This window comes from Gorilla gorilla, chromosome 2 (assembly GCF_029281585.2).
Source record: "Gorilla gorilla gorilla isolate KB3781 chromosome 2, NHGRI_mGorGor1-v2.1_pri, whole genome shotgun sequence".
Taxonomy (NCBI): domain Eukaryota; kingdom Metazoa; phylum Chordata; class Mammalia; order Primates; family Hominidae; genus Gorilla; species Gorilla gorilla.
The window spans coordinates 59,184,187-59,203,137 of NC_086017.1; the positions used below are offsets into that span (position 1 = coordinate 59,184,187).

At 46.3% G+C, this 18,951-nt stretch overlaps 1 protein-coding gene across 5 annotated transcripts in view; it reads right to left on the reverse strand.

Annotated features, from left to right (window-relative positions):
- USP4 (ubiquitin specific peptidase 4) overlaps nt 1-18,951 on the reverse strand; it is a 64,333-nt gene that overhangs the window by 43,762 nt on the left and 1,620 nt on the right. For all 5 annotated transcript variants that reach the window (XR_008678327.2, XR_008678328.2, XM_031008950.3 and 2 more), the window contains exons 2-6: nt 15,541-15,668; nt 5,985-6,115; nt 4,021-4,147; nt 3,197-3,342; nt 3,005-3,066 (exon numbers count right to left, since the gene is read on the reverse strand). Coding sequence is in view for 3 of the 5 variants with exons in the window: in XM_031008950.3 (XP_030864810.1) it covers nt 3,005-3,066; nt 3,197-3,342; nt 4,021-4,147; nt 5,985-6,115; nt 15,541-15,668 (594 nt within the window). In the remaining 2 variants the exon portion in view is untranslated. The remainder of the gene's footprint in view (nt 1-3,004; nt 3,067-3,196; nt 3,343-4,020; nt 4,148-5,984; nt 6,116-15,540; nt 15,669-18,951) is intronic.

Below are 18,951 nucleotides of genomic sequence, written 5' to 3' on the forward strand. Positions count from 1 at the left end.
GGCCAGCCACCGCACCTGGCCTATTATTGATTTTTTTTGGCCGGGCACGGTGGCTTATGCCTGTAATCCCAGCATTTTGGGAGGCCGAGGCAGGCAGATCACTTGAGGCTAGAAGTTCGAGACCAGCTTGGCCAACATGGTGAAACCCCGTCTCTACTAAAAATACAAAAATTGGCTGTGCATGGGTGGCATGCACCTGTAATCCCAGCTACTCGGGAGGCTGAGGCACAAGAATTGCTTGAACCCAGGAGGCAGAGGTTACAGTGAACCGAGATCATGCCACTGGACTCCAGCCTGGGCTACAGATCAAGACTCCGTCTATTAAAAAAACAAAAAAACAAAACCCCTGAGTGTATAAAATCAAGAAATTTGCACCAAGTGATACATCCATGTAACCAGTACCCTGACCAAGAAACAGGACACCCCCAGACCCCTAGGTGTCCTTCTCACGATTCAGTAGCAATTCTTCCCAACACTAACCAGTTCTGACCATGAATCCCCAAGTTTAATTTTGCCTGTTATAAAGTTTTAAGTCAGCAGAATCATTATGCCCTGCTTTGTGTCCACCTTCTCTCATTCATCATTTTTCATTAGACTCATCACTGTTGTGCAAAGCTGTACAGAATTTCATTGTGTGCTTACACTTACTGCAGTTTATCCATTTACTTTTGATGGACATTTGGGTTAGCTCCAGTTTGTAACTATGACAAGCAGTGCTAGCACAAACATCCTGAAATATGTATTTAAGAGAACATGGGATATATTTCTATTGGTTATATGCCTAACAACAGGATTGTTGAGTAGCAGAATGTGCATATAACTCTACATTTTTGCCTCTTTTTTTTACTAGTGTTGCCTGACTTGTTTGTATTGACTAGTAGGAATTTCTTTGCAACTCTAGATATACGACCAGCTGTGGTGGCTCACGCCTGTAATCCAGCACTTTGGGAGGCTGAAGCAGGCAGATAACTACAGGCCAGGAGTTCAAGACCAGCCTGGCCAACATGGTAAAACCCTGTCTCTACTAAAAATACAAAAATTAGCTGGGCATGGTGGTGGGCGCTTGTAGTCCCAGCTGCTCGGGAGGCTGAGGCATCAGTCACTTGAACCCGGGAGGTGGGGGTGCAGTGAGCTGAGATCGCACCATTGCACTCCAACCTTGGCAAGAGAGTAAGACTCCATCACAGGGAAAGAAAAAAAAATTCTGGACACAACTTGTCAGACATGGATTACAAATCTCTTCTCTCACTGTATGGCTTATGGCTTGTCTTCACTCACTGGTGAACAGACATTCTTTTTTTTTTTGAGATAGAGTTTCGCTCTTGTTCCCCAGGCTAGAGTGCAATGGTGCAATCTCAGCTCCCTGCAACCTCCGCCTCCCGGGTTCAAGCGATTCTCCTGCCTCAGCCTCCCAAGTAGCTGAAATTACAGATATGCACCACCATGCCTGGCTAATTTTGCATTTTTAGTAGAGACAGGGTTTCTCCATGTTGGTCAGGCTGGTCTCAAACTCTCAACCTCAGGTGATCCGCCCACCTCGGCCTCCCAAAGTGCTGGGATTACAGGCATGAGCCACTGCTCCTGGCCTTTTTAAAAAAAAAAAAAAAAAGAGAGATGGGGTCTTGCTGTCGCCCAGGCTGGAGTGCAATGGCGGAATCATAGCTCACTGCAGCCTCAAACTCCTGGACTCAAGCAATGCTCCCACCTCAGCCTGTCAGGTAGCTGGGACTACAGGCACTCACCATTGTGCTTAATCCCATCTGCAAAGTCCCTTTTGCCATGTCACCTGATATAATGACAGATTCTGAAACAGATTCTGGGAATTAGGATATGGATATCTCAGGGTGAAGATGAGCACAGCTATGCCTACCACAGCTATTTTATTTGTCAACAACTGGCAACCAGGGTTTCTTAAACTGGAGTCCATGACTGGACTTCAGGGGGTCTAACAGTTCTTCTCTTAAGAACTCATAGTTTTCATGGTTCTCAAATGACCTAGGAGCCCACTACTATGTAATGGACACAGTCCAAGGCCTGACAGAGGGAAAAGGACAGAGCGCAACATTATTCCCATAACTACTGGAACACAGATATAATTTCCAAAACTTATACCATAAGGAAAATTAATCACTTCTTTATCTCCCTAAGAACATGCACAGTTCCACATACCACACGAACATCTCTTGAAACAGATGTGTCCTTAGTCCAAGTTTTGTAGCTGAACAATTCACCCAGCAAGCTCCCAGGGCAACAATGAGTAACAGGCCACTGGGCAGAAACAGGTAGAATCAAGCTATCACTTTTTTTTGTTTTTTTTTTTGGGTCAGAGTCTTGCACTGTCACCTAGGCTGGAGTATAATGGTGCGATCTCAGCTCACTGCAGCCTTCGCCTCCTGGATTCAAGCGACTCTTGAGCCTCAGCCTCCCGAGTAGCTGAGATTACAGGTATCTGCCACCATGCCTGGCTAATTTTTGTATTTTTAGTAGAGACAGGGTTTTACCATGTTGACCAGGCTGGTCTCGAACTCCTGGCCTCAGGTGAGCCACCTCCCACGGCCTCTCAAAGTGCTGAGCTTACAGGCATGAGCCACCGTGCTCAGGCCTCAACTATCACTTTTAAGTCATATAAAACCCCATGCCTTAGCCTTCCTCTTATCCATCAAGGCCTCTAACTACAGGTGGAGAAAATAAAAGCGTGACAAAAACAAAGCAACCTCTTGGTAGAGCAGCAACCTTAGACTTGATCCCTCATATCCGTTCCTCCTTTTCTCATTCTCCACGAGGAGAGGCTTGCCACCTTGCTGAGATATCCTGACAGACTTCCCTTAGATGCTGCCCTGCTACCAAAAGCCAGGGTCTTCATCCAGAAGCATGAACTCTGGATATACAAAATAGGCATTGTTCATCTGAATCAGAACAATTTTTCTTAGTACAAGTACTGCCTTAGGAAAGACTGTCTCTTTTGCACATGTGAGCCTACGACAAGGGAGAAAAATTCACTTACTTTGACTGCAAGGTCTGCCTGGGCCATGTGCCATCTTCATTTTGAGGCTCAATTACTAGCACCTGAGTGAAAGGGGAAACCAAATGAGGAGAGTTCAAACCACCGCACTTCCAACATGCTTAGAAGCAAAAAGTATCTGGCCACACACCCTGGGCAGAGCTACCTGCTGGGGAATGGCCGGGGCCCTCCTACCTGACCCTGGTACAGCCCAGCATCCTGGACAGTGTTGTCTAGCTTGCTCAACTGCTCGTAGGTGTTGCTCATGTATTTGTTCCAGAGCCGTGTTTCACGCTCCGCAGGGATGTTGAATAGCTTCCGCATCTCTTTCTCAATGGTTGCTAGGAACAGGCAGAAATATCACTTGGGGCTTTGTCCACATGCAAGGCTAAAGACAGCCATGGCAAACTAATGCTCATCCTCTTTCTTGTCAGATGCTCACAGGTGCTCTGGATCAACCCCCTGATAACTCTTAAAATCAATCATCTCCCATGGGTGGCCTCTTGCACTCATATGCCTGGAAAGTCTCCCTATGCTTCTTCTCTAATGTGTGTCTCTCATTTATAGCGCAAAAGCAACATAGAAAGTGAGAAAGCTTATCTTTGGAGTTAACTCAGATATGGCTTCAAAAGCTAGCTCCGCCATTTTCTGGCTGCGATTTGTTTTTTTTTTAAGAGACAGGATCTTGCTCTGATGCCCAGGCTGCAGTGCAGTGGTGGGATCGTAGCTCACTGTAAACCTTGCTGAGATTTTTAAATAAGTTATTTTTAAACTTCTTTGGATCTACATTTCCTTATCTTCATTATCATAGACAAATGGGCAAGGAGCAGGCCCAGTGTTCTCTCCATAAGAATTCCTGGAGGAATAGGCCCCCAGGTCAGGACTGGCAACTACAGCTCGAGATGATTTGGGTAACAAATCTAAAGAGGGCATATAAAATAATGCCCTCTTCCCTCCCATCAGCCACAATGTCCTACACTCTCTCACCACATACCAGGGACCCCAGTCCAGCCTCTCACCAATGGTGTCTGCCTTGCTGAAATGGCAACTCAGCACATTGGTGGGGTCACTGTTCTCACAGAGCTTCAGTTCCAGCAAATACACCTCGACTTTGCAGTGCTTGACAAACAGGCCATGCTCCACAACCTATGAACAAGAGGCAGGGGTGAGGGCATAGCGGTTTTGCAGCTGGGCAGTCTTGGATGTAGCATATCTTATCAGAAGCAAAAAGCAGAAAACTCATGATAATCCATTTCCTTTACTGATCAAGGGATCAAAAGAACAGATTTTTAAAGCTACCATTACCTGGACAAAGAGTTTAAAAATATTTTTTCTGGCCGGGTGTGGTGGCTCACGCTTGTAATCTCAACACTCTGGGAGGCCGAGGTGGGTGGATCACTTGAGGTCAGGAATTTGAGACCAGCCTGACCAACATGGTGAAACCCCATTTCTATGAAAAATACAAAAATTAGCCGGGCATGGTGGCATGTGCCTGTAATCCCAACTACTCAGGAAGCCGAGACAGGGGAATCGCTTGAACTCGGGAGGTGGAGGCTGCAGTGAGCCAAGATCGCTCCACTGCACTCCAGCCTGCGCGACAGAGCGAGACTCTGTACCCCGCAAAAAAATATATATATATATTTTTTCTACCCACTAAGACCAAGAGTATCTTGATATTAGAGAGAAGCCTATTCTTCACTGTTTTTTGTTTTTGAGATGGAGTCTTCCTCCGTCAGCAGCCTGGAGTGCAGCGGTGTGATCTCAGCTCACTACAACCTGCACCTCCTGGGTTCAAGAGATTCTCCTGCCTCAGCCTCCCGAGTAGCTGGGACTACAGGGGCCCACCATCATGCCCAGCTAATTTTTGTATTTTTAGTAGAGATGGGATTTCACCATGTTGGCCAGGATGGTCCCGATCTCTTAACCTCGTGATCCGCCTGCCTCAGCCTCCCAAAGTGCTGGGATTACAGGCGTGAGCCACCATGCACGGCCTGATCAAAGACTCTTTTTTTTTTTTTGCAACCGAGTCTCGCTCTGTTGCCAGGCTGCAGTACAGTGGGGTGATCTCGGCTTACTGCAACCTCCGTCTCCTGGGTTCAAGCAACTCTCCTGCCTCAGCCTCCCGAGTAGCTGGGACTACAGGCATGTGCCACCACACCCAGTTAATTTTTGTATTTTTAGTAGAGACGAGGTTTCACCATGTTGGCCAGAGTGGTCTTGATCTCATGACCTCGTGATCCGCCCGCCTCAACCTCCCAAAGTGCTGGGATTACAGGTGTGAGCCACTGTGCCTGGCTCAAAGACTCTTAAGCATAGAGGGAAAAGCAGTATCATAAAGGTTTTTTAAGATAAACAAGATGCAGGACATTAACTATATGTCCATATGCCCCCAGTGAACTTTCTCTCATAGAATTTTCCAGAAAGTTCTCTCACAGCACTGCTGGGCACATTCCAAGCCACTGGGCAGCTCTGATGTTTAGAGGCCACTCATGATAATATTCTGGGTGAGCAACTTCACTCACAACCATAATTTCCTAAAGAGAACCAGAAACAGGCTGGGCGTAGTGGCTCACGCCTGTAATCCCACCACTTTGGGGGGCCAAGTCGGGCGGATCACAAGGTCAAGAGTTTGAGACCAGACTGGCCAACATGGCGAAACCCTGTCTCTACTAAAAATACAAAAATTGGCCAGGCGTAGTGAAAGGCGCCTGTAATCCCAGCTACTCAGGAGGCTGAGGCAGGAGAATCACTTGAACCTGGGAGGCAGAGGCTGCAGTGAGCCGAGATCGTGCCGTTGCACTCCAGCCTGGGCGACAAGAGCACAAGACTCTATCTCAAAAAAAAAAGAGATCCAGAAACAAGGCCTCAAGCACCACTATTCAACCACTGAGGTATGTTCATTTTCCTAGCAAACACTAGTCAGTGTCCAACAGAAAGCACCTGCAGACAGTGACCAGCAGGTGGGACAATTCACATAACTCACTTTTCTGACGATAGGTTGCTGGCCTTCTACACAGCCGTACCAGTTTAGTAGTTTATTCCACGCCTCGGTGGGGACCAATACATAGTCCAATTCATCAATTAAGTGTTCTTTCAAGGTCTGACTCTCAGGATCTAAAAAAGGAAAAGAGCACATAAGTCACTGCTCTTTGCCCCAGAAATGATGGTTTTACATGATTTCCATGTACTTTTCAGAAATAAGAAAATTATTTACAGAAAGAAACAGGAATGAAATTCCAAAATTCTGTCACTGGTCATTATACAGAGCAGACTTTTGTCTTTATCCATGTTTTCTCTTTATCCATGAAGATTTTATGAGGAATTTGTATTTCTTCTATAATTGGAGGGAGAGAAGAGGATAAAAAAGAAAAACTCCAGGCTGGGCGTGGTGGCTCACACCTGTAATCCCAGCACTTTCGGAGGCTGAGGCGGGTGGATCACGAGGTCAGGAGTTTGAGAGCAGCCTGGCCAACATGGTGAAACCCCATCTCTACTAAAAATACAAAAATTAGCTGGATGTGGTGGTGTGTGCCTGTAATCCCAGCTACTCAGGAGGCTGAGGCAGGAGAATTGCTTGAACTCAGAGGGCGGAGGTTGCAGTGAGCCGAGATCACGCCACTGCACTCCAGCCTGGGCGACAGAGTGAGACTCCGTTTCAAAAAAAAAAAAAAAAAAAAAAACCTCCAATTTACAAAGGGCTTCCAGATTCCACAATAAAAATTGTTCATTATGAATATTTATCTATCTATATATACATATATATATATATTTTTTTTTTGAGGTGGAGTCTCACTCTGTTGCCCAGGCTGGAATGCAGTGGCATAATTTCGGCTCACAGCAACCTCCATCCTCCAGGTTCAAACCATTCTCCCGAATAGCTGGGACTACAGGCGCCCGCCACCATGCCTGGCTAATTTTTCTTTTTTTCTTTTCTTTTTTTTTTTTTTTTGTTTCGAGACAGAGTCTCGCTCTGTCACCCAGGTTGGGGTGCAGGGGCATGATCTCAGCTCACTGCAACCTCTGCCTCCTGGGTTCAAGTAATTCTCCTGCCTCAGCCTCAAGAGTAGCTGGGACTACAGGCACGTGCCACCACGCCCAGCTAATTTTTCATATTTTTAATAGAGACGGGGATTCACCATGTTAGCCAGGATGGTCTCGATCTCCTGACCTCGTGATCCACCCACCTTGGCCTCCCAAAGTGCTGGGATTACAGGCGTAAGCCACTGCGCCCAGCCTAATTTTTGTATATTTAATAGAGATAGGGTTTCACCAGGTTTGCCAGGCTGGTCTCAAACTCCTGACCTCAGGTGATCCACCCACCTCAGCCTCCCAAAGTGCTGGGATTACAGGAGTGAGCCACCACGCGTAGATGTCGAAATATTCTTTTTTTTTTTTTAAGATGGAGTCTTGCTCTGTTGCCCAGGCTAGAGTGCAGTAATCTTGGCTCACTGCAACCTCCACCTCCCAAGTTCAAGCAATTCTCCTGCCTCAGCCTCCTAAGTAATTGGGATTACAGGCACCTGCCACTGCACCGGGCTAATTTTTGTATTTTTAGTAGAGACGGGGTTTCACCATCTTGGCCAGGCTGGTCTCGAACTCCTGACCTCAGGTGATCCACCCATCTCAGCCTCCCAAAGTGCTGGGATTACAGGTGTGTGCAACCGCACCCAGCCAAAATATTCTTAATGATAACACATTAAAGTCAGATATTGTCTTCCTCTGAAAGATTTCTTAAGAAACTAAATAAACAAGGCACTGAAGTTAAATTCATTTAATCAAGTCAATTAGCATTTTTAGCTTTAAACACTCTAAATCAAAGCCCAGCTGCATAATCCCCTGTGGAGTGGAGAGAGAACATATGCAACATGCTAAACATTCATCTTATACCCACCAGACAGGCAACAGTACTGGGAGTCAGAACTGATCACCCATGGTCTGAAACACACTTGCTCAAAGAAAGAAGGGAAGACTGATCACCTCTCATGATGGGAGCTTCCCTGCCAAGGCTATGCCCATCAACAGCCACTCAGAGAACAGTGGAAGCCACTGTTCTCCCGATGATCAGTGAGGCCATGAAATTGTAAAAGTAAAATGTACATCCGATGGTGCAACTCATCTGTAACTCAAGGCAAAACAATGTTAAAAAAAAAAATTGGCTGGGCACAGTGACTCACGCCTGTAATCCCAGCACTTTGGGAGGCCGAGGCGGGCGGATCATGAGGTTAAGGGATCAAGACCATCCTGGCCAACATGGTGAAACCCCGTCTCTACTAAAAATACAAAAATTAGCCGGGCGTGGTAGCGGGAGCCTGTAGTCCCAGCTACTCGGGAGGCTGAGGCAGGAGAATTGCTTGAACCCAGGAGGCAGAGGTTGCAGTAAGCCAAGATCACGCCACTGCACTCCAGCCTGGTGAAAGAGCGAGACTCCATCTCAAAAATAAACAAATCATACATGAGGTGGTTATGGTTTCCCACCATCCCTCCGACTAGTTTACACGCCTTTTTCAGGGCACGGTTCCTTTGTTGTCATTTCAACAATGCTCATAACATCTTCACCAGATGTAGATTCCATCTCAAGAAACCATTTTCTTTGCTCACCCATAAGAAGCAACTCCTCAGCCATTCAAGTTTTATCATAAGATTAAAGCAATTCAGGCCGGGCATGTTGGCTCATGCCTGTAATTCCAGCACTCTGGGAGGCTGAGGCAGGCAGATCACTTGAGGTCAGGAATTCAAGATCAGCCTGGCCAACATGGTGAAACCCCATTTCTAGTAAAAATACAAAAATTAGCTGGGCATGGTGATGCATGCCTGTAGTCCCAGCTACTCGGGAGGCTGAGGCATAAGAATTGCTTGAACCCAGGAGGTGGAGACTGCAGTGAGCCGAGATACCCCACTGTACTCCAGCCTGGGTGACAAAGCAAGACTCTGTCTCAAAAGAAATAAAAATAAATAAAAATTAAAATTAAAAATAGGCCAGGCGCAGTGGCTCACACCTGTAATCCCAGCACTTTCGGAGGCCGAGGTGGGCAGATCATGAGGTCAGGAGTTCAAGACCAGCCTGGCCAGCGTAGTGAAACCCCGTCTCTACTACAAACACAAAAATTAGCTGGGCATGGTGGTGCACACCTGTAGCCCAGCTACTTGGGAGGCTGAGGCAGGAGAATTGTTTGAACCCAGGAGGCGGAGGTTGCAGTGAGCCAAGATTGCGCCACTGCACTCCAGCCTAGGTGACACAGCGAAACTCCATCTCAAAAAAAATAAAAATAAAAGTAAAAATAAAAAATAAAGCAATTCAGTCACATCTTCAGGCTTCACTTCTAATTCTAGTTCTCTTGCTATTTCCACTTTTGCTGTTACTTCCCCCACTGATGTCTTGAGCCCCTTGAAGTCATCCGTAAGTGTTGGAATGAACTTCTTCCAGACTCCTACTAATGTTGATTTTGACCTCCTCCCATGAATCATGAATATTTTTGTGCGTGTGTGTGGGCAGGTGGGAGTGGCAGGCCTTACTCTATCACCCAGGCTGAAGTGCAGTGGCATGATTACAGCTCACTGCAGCTTCGACCTCCCAGACTCAAGCAATCCTCCTGCCTTAGTCTCCCAAGTAGCTAGAACTACAGGTGCACGCCACCAGGCCTAGCTAATTTTCGTATTTTTTATAGGGATGGGGTTTTGCCAAGTTGCCCACCCTAGTCTCCAACTCCTGGGTTCAAAGGATCCACCTACTTCAGCCTGCCAAAGTGCTGGGATTATAGGTATAAGCCACTGCACCAGGTGGAATCATGAATATTCTTAATGGCATCTAGAACGGTAAATCCTTTCCAAAAGGTTTTCAATTTAATTTGCCCAGATCCTTCAGGAGAATCACTATCTATGGCAGATAAAGTCTTATAAAATGTATTTCTTAAATAATAAGACTTGAAAGTTGAAATCAAATCAGGCACGCTGGCTCAGGCCTGTAATCCCAGCACTTCGGCAGGCTGAGGCGGGAGGATCACTTGAGGTCAGAAGTTTGAGAACAGCCTGGCCAACATGGTGAAACCCGGTCTCTACTAAAAATACAAAAATTAGCCAGGTGGAGGGACGGGCCCCTGTATCCCAGCTACTCGGGAGGCTGAGGCAGGAGAATTACTTGAACCTGGTAGGAGGAGGCAGGAGAATTGCTTGAACCTGGGAGGGAGAGGTTGCAGGGAGCCAAGATTGAGCCACTGCACTCCAGCCTGGGCAACAGAGTGAGACTCTGTCTCAAAACAAACAAACAAACAAACAAACAAAAAAAGTTGAAATTACTTCTTGGCTCACAGGCTGCAGAACGGATGTTTTTAGTAGGCATGAAACAACATTAATCTCCTCATGCATCTCCATCAGAGCTCTTGGGTAACTAGGTACATTGCAATGGAGCAGTAACTTTTTTGAGACAGTCTCGCTGTGTCCCCCAGGCTGCAGTGCAGTGGCGCGATCTCGGCTCACTGCAAGCTCCACCTCTTGGGTTCATGCTATTCTCCCGCCTCAGCCTCCCGAGGAGCTGGGACTACAGGCACCCGCCACCACACCCGGCTAATTTTGTTTTTGTATTTTTAATAGAGACAGGGTTTCACCGTGTTAGCCAGGATGGTCTCAATCTCCTGACCTCGTGATCCGCCCACCTTGGCCTCCCAAAGTGCTGGGATAACAGGCGTAAGCCACTGCACCTGGCAGCAGTAACATTTTGATACGATTAGCTCAGTGCTTTTTCTGAGCAGTAGGTCTCAACACTGAGCTAAAAATATTGGGAGGCTGGAGGCTGGAGGCCGGAGGCCGGGCACGGTGGCTCACACCTGTAATCCCAGCACTTTGAGAGGCCGAGATGGGTGGATCACGAGATCAGGAGATCGAGACCGTCCTGGCCAACATGGTGAAACCCCGTCTCTACTAAAAATACAAAAAAAGTAGCCGGGTGTGGTGGCAGGCGCCAGGCGCCTGTGGTCCCAGCTACTCAGGAGGCTGAGGCAGGAGAATCGTGTGAACCTGGGAGGCGGAGCTTGCAGTAAGCCGAGATCGCGCCACTGCACTCCAGCCTGGGTGACAGAGTAAGACTCCGTCTCAAAAAAAAAAAAAATATACTGGGAGGCCGGGCGTGGTGGCTCACACCTGTACTCCCAGCACTTGGGGAGGCCGTGGTGGGCAGTTACCTGAGGTCGACAGTTCGAGACCAGCCTGATCAACAAGGAGAAACCCCATCTCTACTAAAAAAAACAAAATTAGCTGGGCGTGTTGGCGCATGCCTATAATCCCAGCTACTCAGGAGGCTGAGGCAGGAGAATCGCTTGAACCTGGGAGGCAGAGGTTGTGGTGAGCCAAGATCGCACCATTGCACTCCAGCCTGGGCAAAAGAGCAAAACTCCGACTCAAAAAAAAAAAAATCGGTAAACTTGTTGTGGTGGCTCATGCCTGTAATCCCAGCACTTAGGGAGGTCAAGGCGGGTGGATCACTTGAGGCCAGGAATTTGAGACCAGCCTGGCCAACATAGCAAAACCCCATCTCTACTAAAAGTACAAAAATTAGCCAGACCTGGTGGTGCATGTCTGTAATCTCAGCTACTTGGGAGGCTGAGCCACGAGAATAACTTGAACCCGGGAAGCAGAGGTTGCAGTAAGCCGAGATTGCACCACTGCATTCCAGCCTGGGCGACACAGCGAGACTCTGTCCCACAAAAATAAAATAAAAACAAAAATATTTGGTATACCATGGTGTAAATAAATATGATATCATGCAGACTTTGTTGTTGCATGTGTAGGGCACAGGCAGAGCAGATTTAGCATAATTCTTGAGGGCCTTGGGATTTTTGGAATGATAAATGAGCACTGGCTTCAAACTAAAGTCACCATCTGCAGTATCCCTTAAGAAGAGAGTCAGCCTGTCCTTCAAGGCTCTGAATCTGGCCGGACAGAGTGGCTCATGCCTATAATCCCAGCACTTTGAGAAGTCAAGCAGACAGATCACTTGAGCCCAGGAGTTGGAGACCAGCCCGGGCAACATGGCAAAATCCCATCTCTACAAAAAAAAAAAAAAATACAAAGCTGGGCACAGTGGCTCACACCTGTAATTCCAGCACTTTGGGAGGTCAAGGCAGGTGGACCACCTGAGGTCAGGAGTTTGAGACCAGGCTGGCCAACGTGCTGAAATCCCGTCTTTACTAAAAATACAAAAAAAAATTAGCTGGGTGTGGTGGCAGTTACCTGTAATCCCAGCTACTTGGGAGGCTGAGGCAGGAGAATCACTTGAAACTGGGAGGTGGAGGTTGCAGTGAGCCAAGATTGTGCCACTGCACTTCAGCCTAGACGACAGAGTGAGACTCTGTCTTACAAAACAAACAAACAAACAAACAAACATATAAAAATCAGCCAAGCATGGTGGCAAGCAACTGTAGTCCTAGCTACTCAGGAGGCTGAGGTGGGAGGATCACTTGAGCCCAGGAGGTTAAGGCTGCAGTGAGCTGTGATCACACACTACAGCCTGGGTGACAGGGCAAGACCCTGTCTCAAAAAAAAAAAAAGGCTCTGAACCCAGGCACGGACTTTTCCCCTCTAGCAGCAAAGAGGTAGATGGCATCTTCCCAATAGAAGGGTGTTTTGTCTACATTTAAAATCTGTTGTTTAGGCCTGGCACAGTAGCTCATGCCTGTAATCCCAGCACTTTGAGAGGCCGAGGCAGACGGATCACTTAAGGTCAGGAGTTTGAGACCAGCCTGGCCAACATGGTGAAACCCCATGGTGAGACTCTGTCTCAAAAAAATAATAATAATAAATAAAAATAAAATAAAATAAAACCTGTTGTTTAGGCTGGGCACAGTGACTCACACCTGTAATCCCAGCACTCTGAGACGTCAAGGCGGGAGGATTGCTTGAGCCCAGGAATTCAAGATCAACCTGAACAACATGACAAAACCCACAAAAAATCTCTGCAAAAAATACAATAATTAGTCGGGTGTGGTGGGGCCTGTAGTTCCAGTTACTCAGGAGGCTGAGGTGGGAGGATCACCTGAGCCTGGGAAGGTCAAGGTTGTAGTGAGGCGTGATTGTGCTACTGCACGAGGTAGCAGTAGCTACCTTTTTTTTTTTTGAGACAAGGTGGCACCTTGTCTCAAAAAAAAAATAAATGAATAAACAACTTTCTCCATATCAGCAATAATAAGGCTGTTTCAGGCTCTTATAATTCATGTGTTCACTAGAGTAGCACTTTTTTTTTTTTTTTTTTTGAGATGGAGTCTCACTTCTGTCGCCCAAGCTGGAGTGCAGTGGCGCAATCTCAGCTCACTGAAACCACCATTTCCTGGGTTCCTCCATCTCCCAGGCAACATGACAAAACTCCACCTCTACAAAAAAAAAAAACCACATACAAAAATGAGCAGGAATGCTGGCAAGCCCCTGTAGTCCTAGCTACTCAGGAGGCTGAGGTGGAAGGATCACTTAAGTCCAGGAGCTTTACATTTACATTCACAACTTGGCTAGCTATATGGCACAAGAGGCCTAGCTTACAACCTATTTCGGCTTCCTTAACCAAACTCAAATCATTTCTAGCTTTGATTTGAAGTGAGAAACACGCAATTCTCCTTTTCACTTGAACATTTAGAAGACGTTGTTAGGATTACTAAGTGGCCGAATTTCAGTGTCATTGTGTCTCAGGCAATAGCAAAGCCTGAGGAGAGAGAGAGAGATGGAATGGCTGGTTGGTGAAGCAGCGAGAATACACACAATAATTACCAATTAAGTTCACTGTCTTACATGGGCTCCCTTCATGATGCCCCAAAACAATTACAGTAGCAACATGAACGATCCCTGTTGGCTGGGCACGGTGGCTCACGCCTGTAATCCCAGCACTTTGGGAGGCTGAGGTCGGGAGTTCAAGACCAGCCTGACCAACATGGAGAAACCCCATCTCTACTAAAAATACAAAATTAGCCGGGCGTGGTGGCGCATGCCTGTAATCCTAGCTACTCGGGAGGCTGAGGCAGGAGAATCACTTGAACCCAAGAGGTGGAGGTTGCCATGACCCACGATCATGCCACTGCACTCCTGCCTGGGCAACAAGAGCAAAACTCCGTCTCAAAAAAAAAAGAAAGCTCCCTGATCACTGATCACCATAACAAATAATAATGAAAAACTTTGAAGTATTTTGAGAATTACCAAAATGTGGTAACAGAGACATGAAGTGAGCACATGCTGTTGTAAAAATGGAACTGACAGATTGTCAAGGCAGCGTTGTCAAATACCTACAAAATTTGCTAAAAATGCAGTATCTGCAACATATAATAAAGCAAAGCACAATAAGCGAAAGTATGCCTGAATTTAAAACCTTAAGAATTCTCCATTTCATAAAAATAAGAAAAAGAACAAAATGTGAACATAATGAAATGATTCCTTAGGGCAACTTCGTGGCATAGTGCCACCATCTGACCTATTTCAGGAAACAAAGTAAATGATATTGTTTATACCACGTAGACCTCTCCTAAAACAAGGTCTGAGCTGAAGCATTGCTCAGTTTTAAAAATATCCAAGTTAGGCCAGGCACAGTGGCTCACACCAACACTCTGGGAAGCCAAGGTGGGAGGATGGCTTGAGGCCAGGAGTTCAACCAGCCTGGGCAATATAGCAAGACCCCGTCTCTACCAAAAAACTTAAAAAACAGCTGAGAGTGGTAGAACACTGTAGTCTCAGTGACTAAGGAGGCTGAGGCAGGAAGATAGCTTGAGCCCAGGAGCTCAAGGCCAGCCTAGCCAACATGGTAGAGACGGGGTTTCACCATGTTGGCCAGGCTGGTCTCGAACTCCTGACCTCAGGTGATCCACCTGCCTTGGCCTCCCAAAGTGCTGAGATTACAGGTGTGAGACACCACTCCTGGCACTGCCCTGATTTTTGACACCCATGACAGATCACCTCTATCATGACTTTAAAGAGGTCTGAAGTCAGGCAAAAGAAAGCCTGGGAAAAGCTGACTCTGTCATCTCAGTGCATGTACAAGTGCAAGCAAACCTCTAGTGTGTTACATGTCGCTTTTCCCACAGTTCCCATTGGGAGCTGACTACAGTCATAACTCTGTCTACTGACCTTCAACCTCTCCTCACACTAGTTATATGATAAAAACAGCCATCACAGGAATTCTTGATGAAAGTTCACAGGTTTACAATTTGTTCCACTGCAAAGGTAACAAAAAATTCTGGTTCTTAAATTTTAGATACAATTTCAAAATGACATCCTATTTCTTTCCATTCCATATACTAACTTAAAATGTGAAATAGCTAGCAGAACTAATTTGCAAAGAGAGAAAGTTAAAATGTTAGAAGCATACTCTTATCAGATGCAGTTAATTTAAGGGAAAAAAGTAGCTTAACTTCTCATTAAGGGTTTGCAAAGACTTCTGCTATAGATGCAAAATGAGGATACTTGTTTCTATCTCCTCACACTAGGAAAGTTCACAACGTCCATGTTACAGATGCACATAACATCAGGCCACTGCCCAGGTGAATGTTTAGCTAGAAAAGCAACATTTACTATACCTGAAAATAGCCCAGAGTTGTCTATTGGGCCAGGAAATAGGTTATGTTCACCCACATGGTACATGTCCCAGCTGTCAAAGCCCACATACTTCTTCCACTGCTTGAACCACCGGCTGTCAATAAGATACCTAGAGAGAGACAAAAATTTACTGTAGCAGAAAAGCTGAGATTATAAATTTCTGCAGCTGCTTTCTTAATCTTTTTTATGGTCCTTCCACTTGGGGCATATGCAATACCCACTAAAAAACACTGTCACAAGAGCAAGAGCAGGGCCCAGGCCCCACATGGCACAGAGTCTGGCCCAGGGTATGCATCCATTAAGTGAAATGATTGTTCAAAGAGTGAATAAAAGAAAGAAAACAAGTGGTTTCAAAATGCTTATTTAAATGGAGTCTTTCTTTTTTTTTCTTTTAGACGGAGTCTTGTTCTGTCGCCCAGGCTGGAGTATAGTGACACAATCTTGGCTCACTGCAACCTCTGCCTCCCAGGTTCAAGCGAATTCTCCTGCCTCAGCCTCCTGACTAACTGGGATTACAGGCACCTGTCACCACTCCCAGCTAATTTTTGTATTTTTAGTAGAGACGGGTTTCACCATGTTGGGCAGGCTGGTCTCAAACTCCTGACCTCAGGTGATCCACCTACTTCGGCCTCCCAAAGTGCTGGGATTACAGGCATGAGCCACTGTGCCCGGCCTCTTTTTTTTTTTTTTTTTGAGACGGAGTTTTCGCTCTTGTTGCCCAGGCTGGAGTGCAGTGGTATGATCTTGGCTCACTACAACCTCCACCTCCTGGGTTCAAGCAATTCTCCTGCCTCAGCCTCCCAAGTAGCTGGGATTACAGGCATGCACCACCAGGCCCAGCTAATTTTTTTGTATTTTTAGTAGAGATGGAGTTTCACCATGTTGGCCAGGCTGGTCTCGAACTCCTGATCTCAGGTGATCCTCCTGCCTTAGCCTCCCAAAGTGCTGGGATTACATGCATGAGCTACCACACTCAGTCTAAATGGAGTCTTTTTATGGGTAAAATCATGTTTGCTAATAAACAAGTCATTAACTTCTTTTTTTTTTGAGACAGAGTTTTGCTCTTGTCACCCAGGCTGGAGTGCAATGGTGTGATCTCGGCTCTCCGCAACCTCCGCCTCCCAGGTTCAAGTGATTCTCTTGCCTCAGTCTCCCGTAGCTGGGATTACAGGTGTGTGCCACCACACCTGGCTAATTTTGTATTTTTAGTAGAGACAGGGTTTCTCCATGTTGGTCAGGACAGTCTCAAACTCCCTACCTCAGGTAATCTGCCCACCTCGGCCTCCCAAAGTGCTGTGATTACAGGCGTGAGCCACCGCGCCTGGCCACAAGTCATTAATTTCATAATGATCTTTACAGAAGTCCCAGTCCAGGCAGACAGTTTGGTTACACTGTTTTGCTTGACATGAACAGCACTAAACTAATGCTCTTTCTGAAAATGGGTTAGAAACACCACCCACTTCAGTTTTCCTTTAAGGACCAAATGAGTTCCAAAAATGTACACACAAGGCCAGGCGCAGTGGCTCACACCTGTAATCCCAGCACTTTGAGAGGCTGAGGTGGATGGTCACTTGAGCTCAGGAGTTCAAGACCAGCCTGGGCAACAAACCCCATCTCTACTAAAATTACAAAAATTAGCCGAGCGTGGTGGTACATGCCTGTAGTCCCAGCTGCTCGGGAGGCTGAGGCACAAGAATCACTTGCACCCAGAAGACAGAAGTTGCAGTGAGCTGAGATCATGCCATTGCACTCTAGCCTGGGCGACAGGAATAAAACCCTGTCAAAAAAAAAAAAAAAAGCATATAGCATGCGTGTACATATATAAATATACACATACACATGTACATATAATAGTGCCTATTGTTCATCTTGTCAAAAAGCATTAATTTGTGCTTCATATTCAACTTACCACTTTTTTACTTAAATGTAAGCAAATGTGGTATTTTATTTACCTATTTATTTCCTTAGAGAGAGGGTCACCCAGGCTAGAGTGCAGTGGCACAATCATAGCTCTCTGTAGCCTCAAACTCCTGGGCTCAAGTGATCCTCCTGCCTCAGCCTCTGAGTAGCTGTGACTATAGGCACATACCACTATGCCCGGCTAATGTATTTTTTTATTTTGTAGAGGCTAGCTCTTGCTATGTTGCCCAGGCTGGTCTTGAACTCCTGGCCTCAAGTGATCCTCCTGCCTCAGCTTCCCAAAGTGCTGGGATTACAGGCATGAGCCACTGCACCAGACCTTTTTATATTTTTAAAGTATCACTGTGCTGGCCGGGAGCGGTGGCTCACGCCTGTAATCCCAGCACTTTGGGAGGCTGAGGCAGGTGGATCACGAGGTCAGGAGATCGAGACCATCCTGGCCAACATGGTGAAACCCTGTCTCTGCTAAAAATACAAACATTAGCGGGGCATGGTGGTGCATGCCTATAATCCCAGCTACTCGGGAGACTAAAGCAGGAGAATCACTTGAACCCAGGAGGCAGAGATTGCAGTGAGCCGAGATCGCGCCACTGCACTCCAGCCTAGTGACACAGCGAGACTTCGTCTCAAAAAAAAAAAAAAAAAAAAGTATCTCTATGCTGTTTTACAATTAAAACAATCTCTGTGGAGCAACAAAGCATCAACAATTATATTGGTGCATCCTTAAAATTTTATAACCAACAAATGTGAGAGGAGGTCAGGCAGCTTCCCAGAGGTCACAAGGATCCATAAACACATCCGTCTCTAAAATGCTATTTTTCTTCCAAATCCCTTGAGCAATACCTTCCATACAATTTTACTGTATGATTTTAGTCTATCTTAAACTTCCTCTGCTTCTGCTGAGTATTCTTTATGAACCCTATACAGGTTAACTTAAAAAGTAACTCTGCTAGGCCGGGCGCAGTAGCTTCCGCCTGTAATCCCAGCACTTTGGGAGGCCACGGCGGGCGATCACCCGAGATCAGGAATTCGAGACCAGCCTGACCAAGATGGAGAAACCCCGTCTCTACTAAAAATACAAAAAAAATTAGCCGGCCGTGGTGGCGCATGCTTGTAATCCTAGCTACTGGGGAGGCTGAGGCAGGAGAATCGCTTGAACACGGGAGAGTGAGGTTGCCGTGACCCGAGATCGCGCCATTGCCCTCCAGCCTGGGCAACAAGAGGGAAATTCCTTCTCAAAAAAAAAAAAAGAAAAAGAAAAAGAAAAGAAAAGAAAACACAAAAAAAGTACCTCTGTTTACCCTGCCTTTCACAAACTGGTTAGCTCAAGGTGAATACATAAGCTGTTATCTGTACTCCTCGTAACCCCAATTTTTCTATTCTCCTGCTCAATTCCTCTGCAGATCATCACCACAATGATTTCTTAAAGATAGGTAACACTCGGGCCGAGCACGGTGGCTCCCACCTGTAAT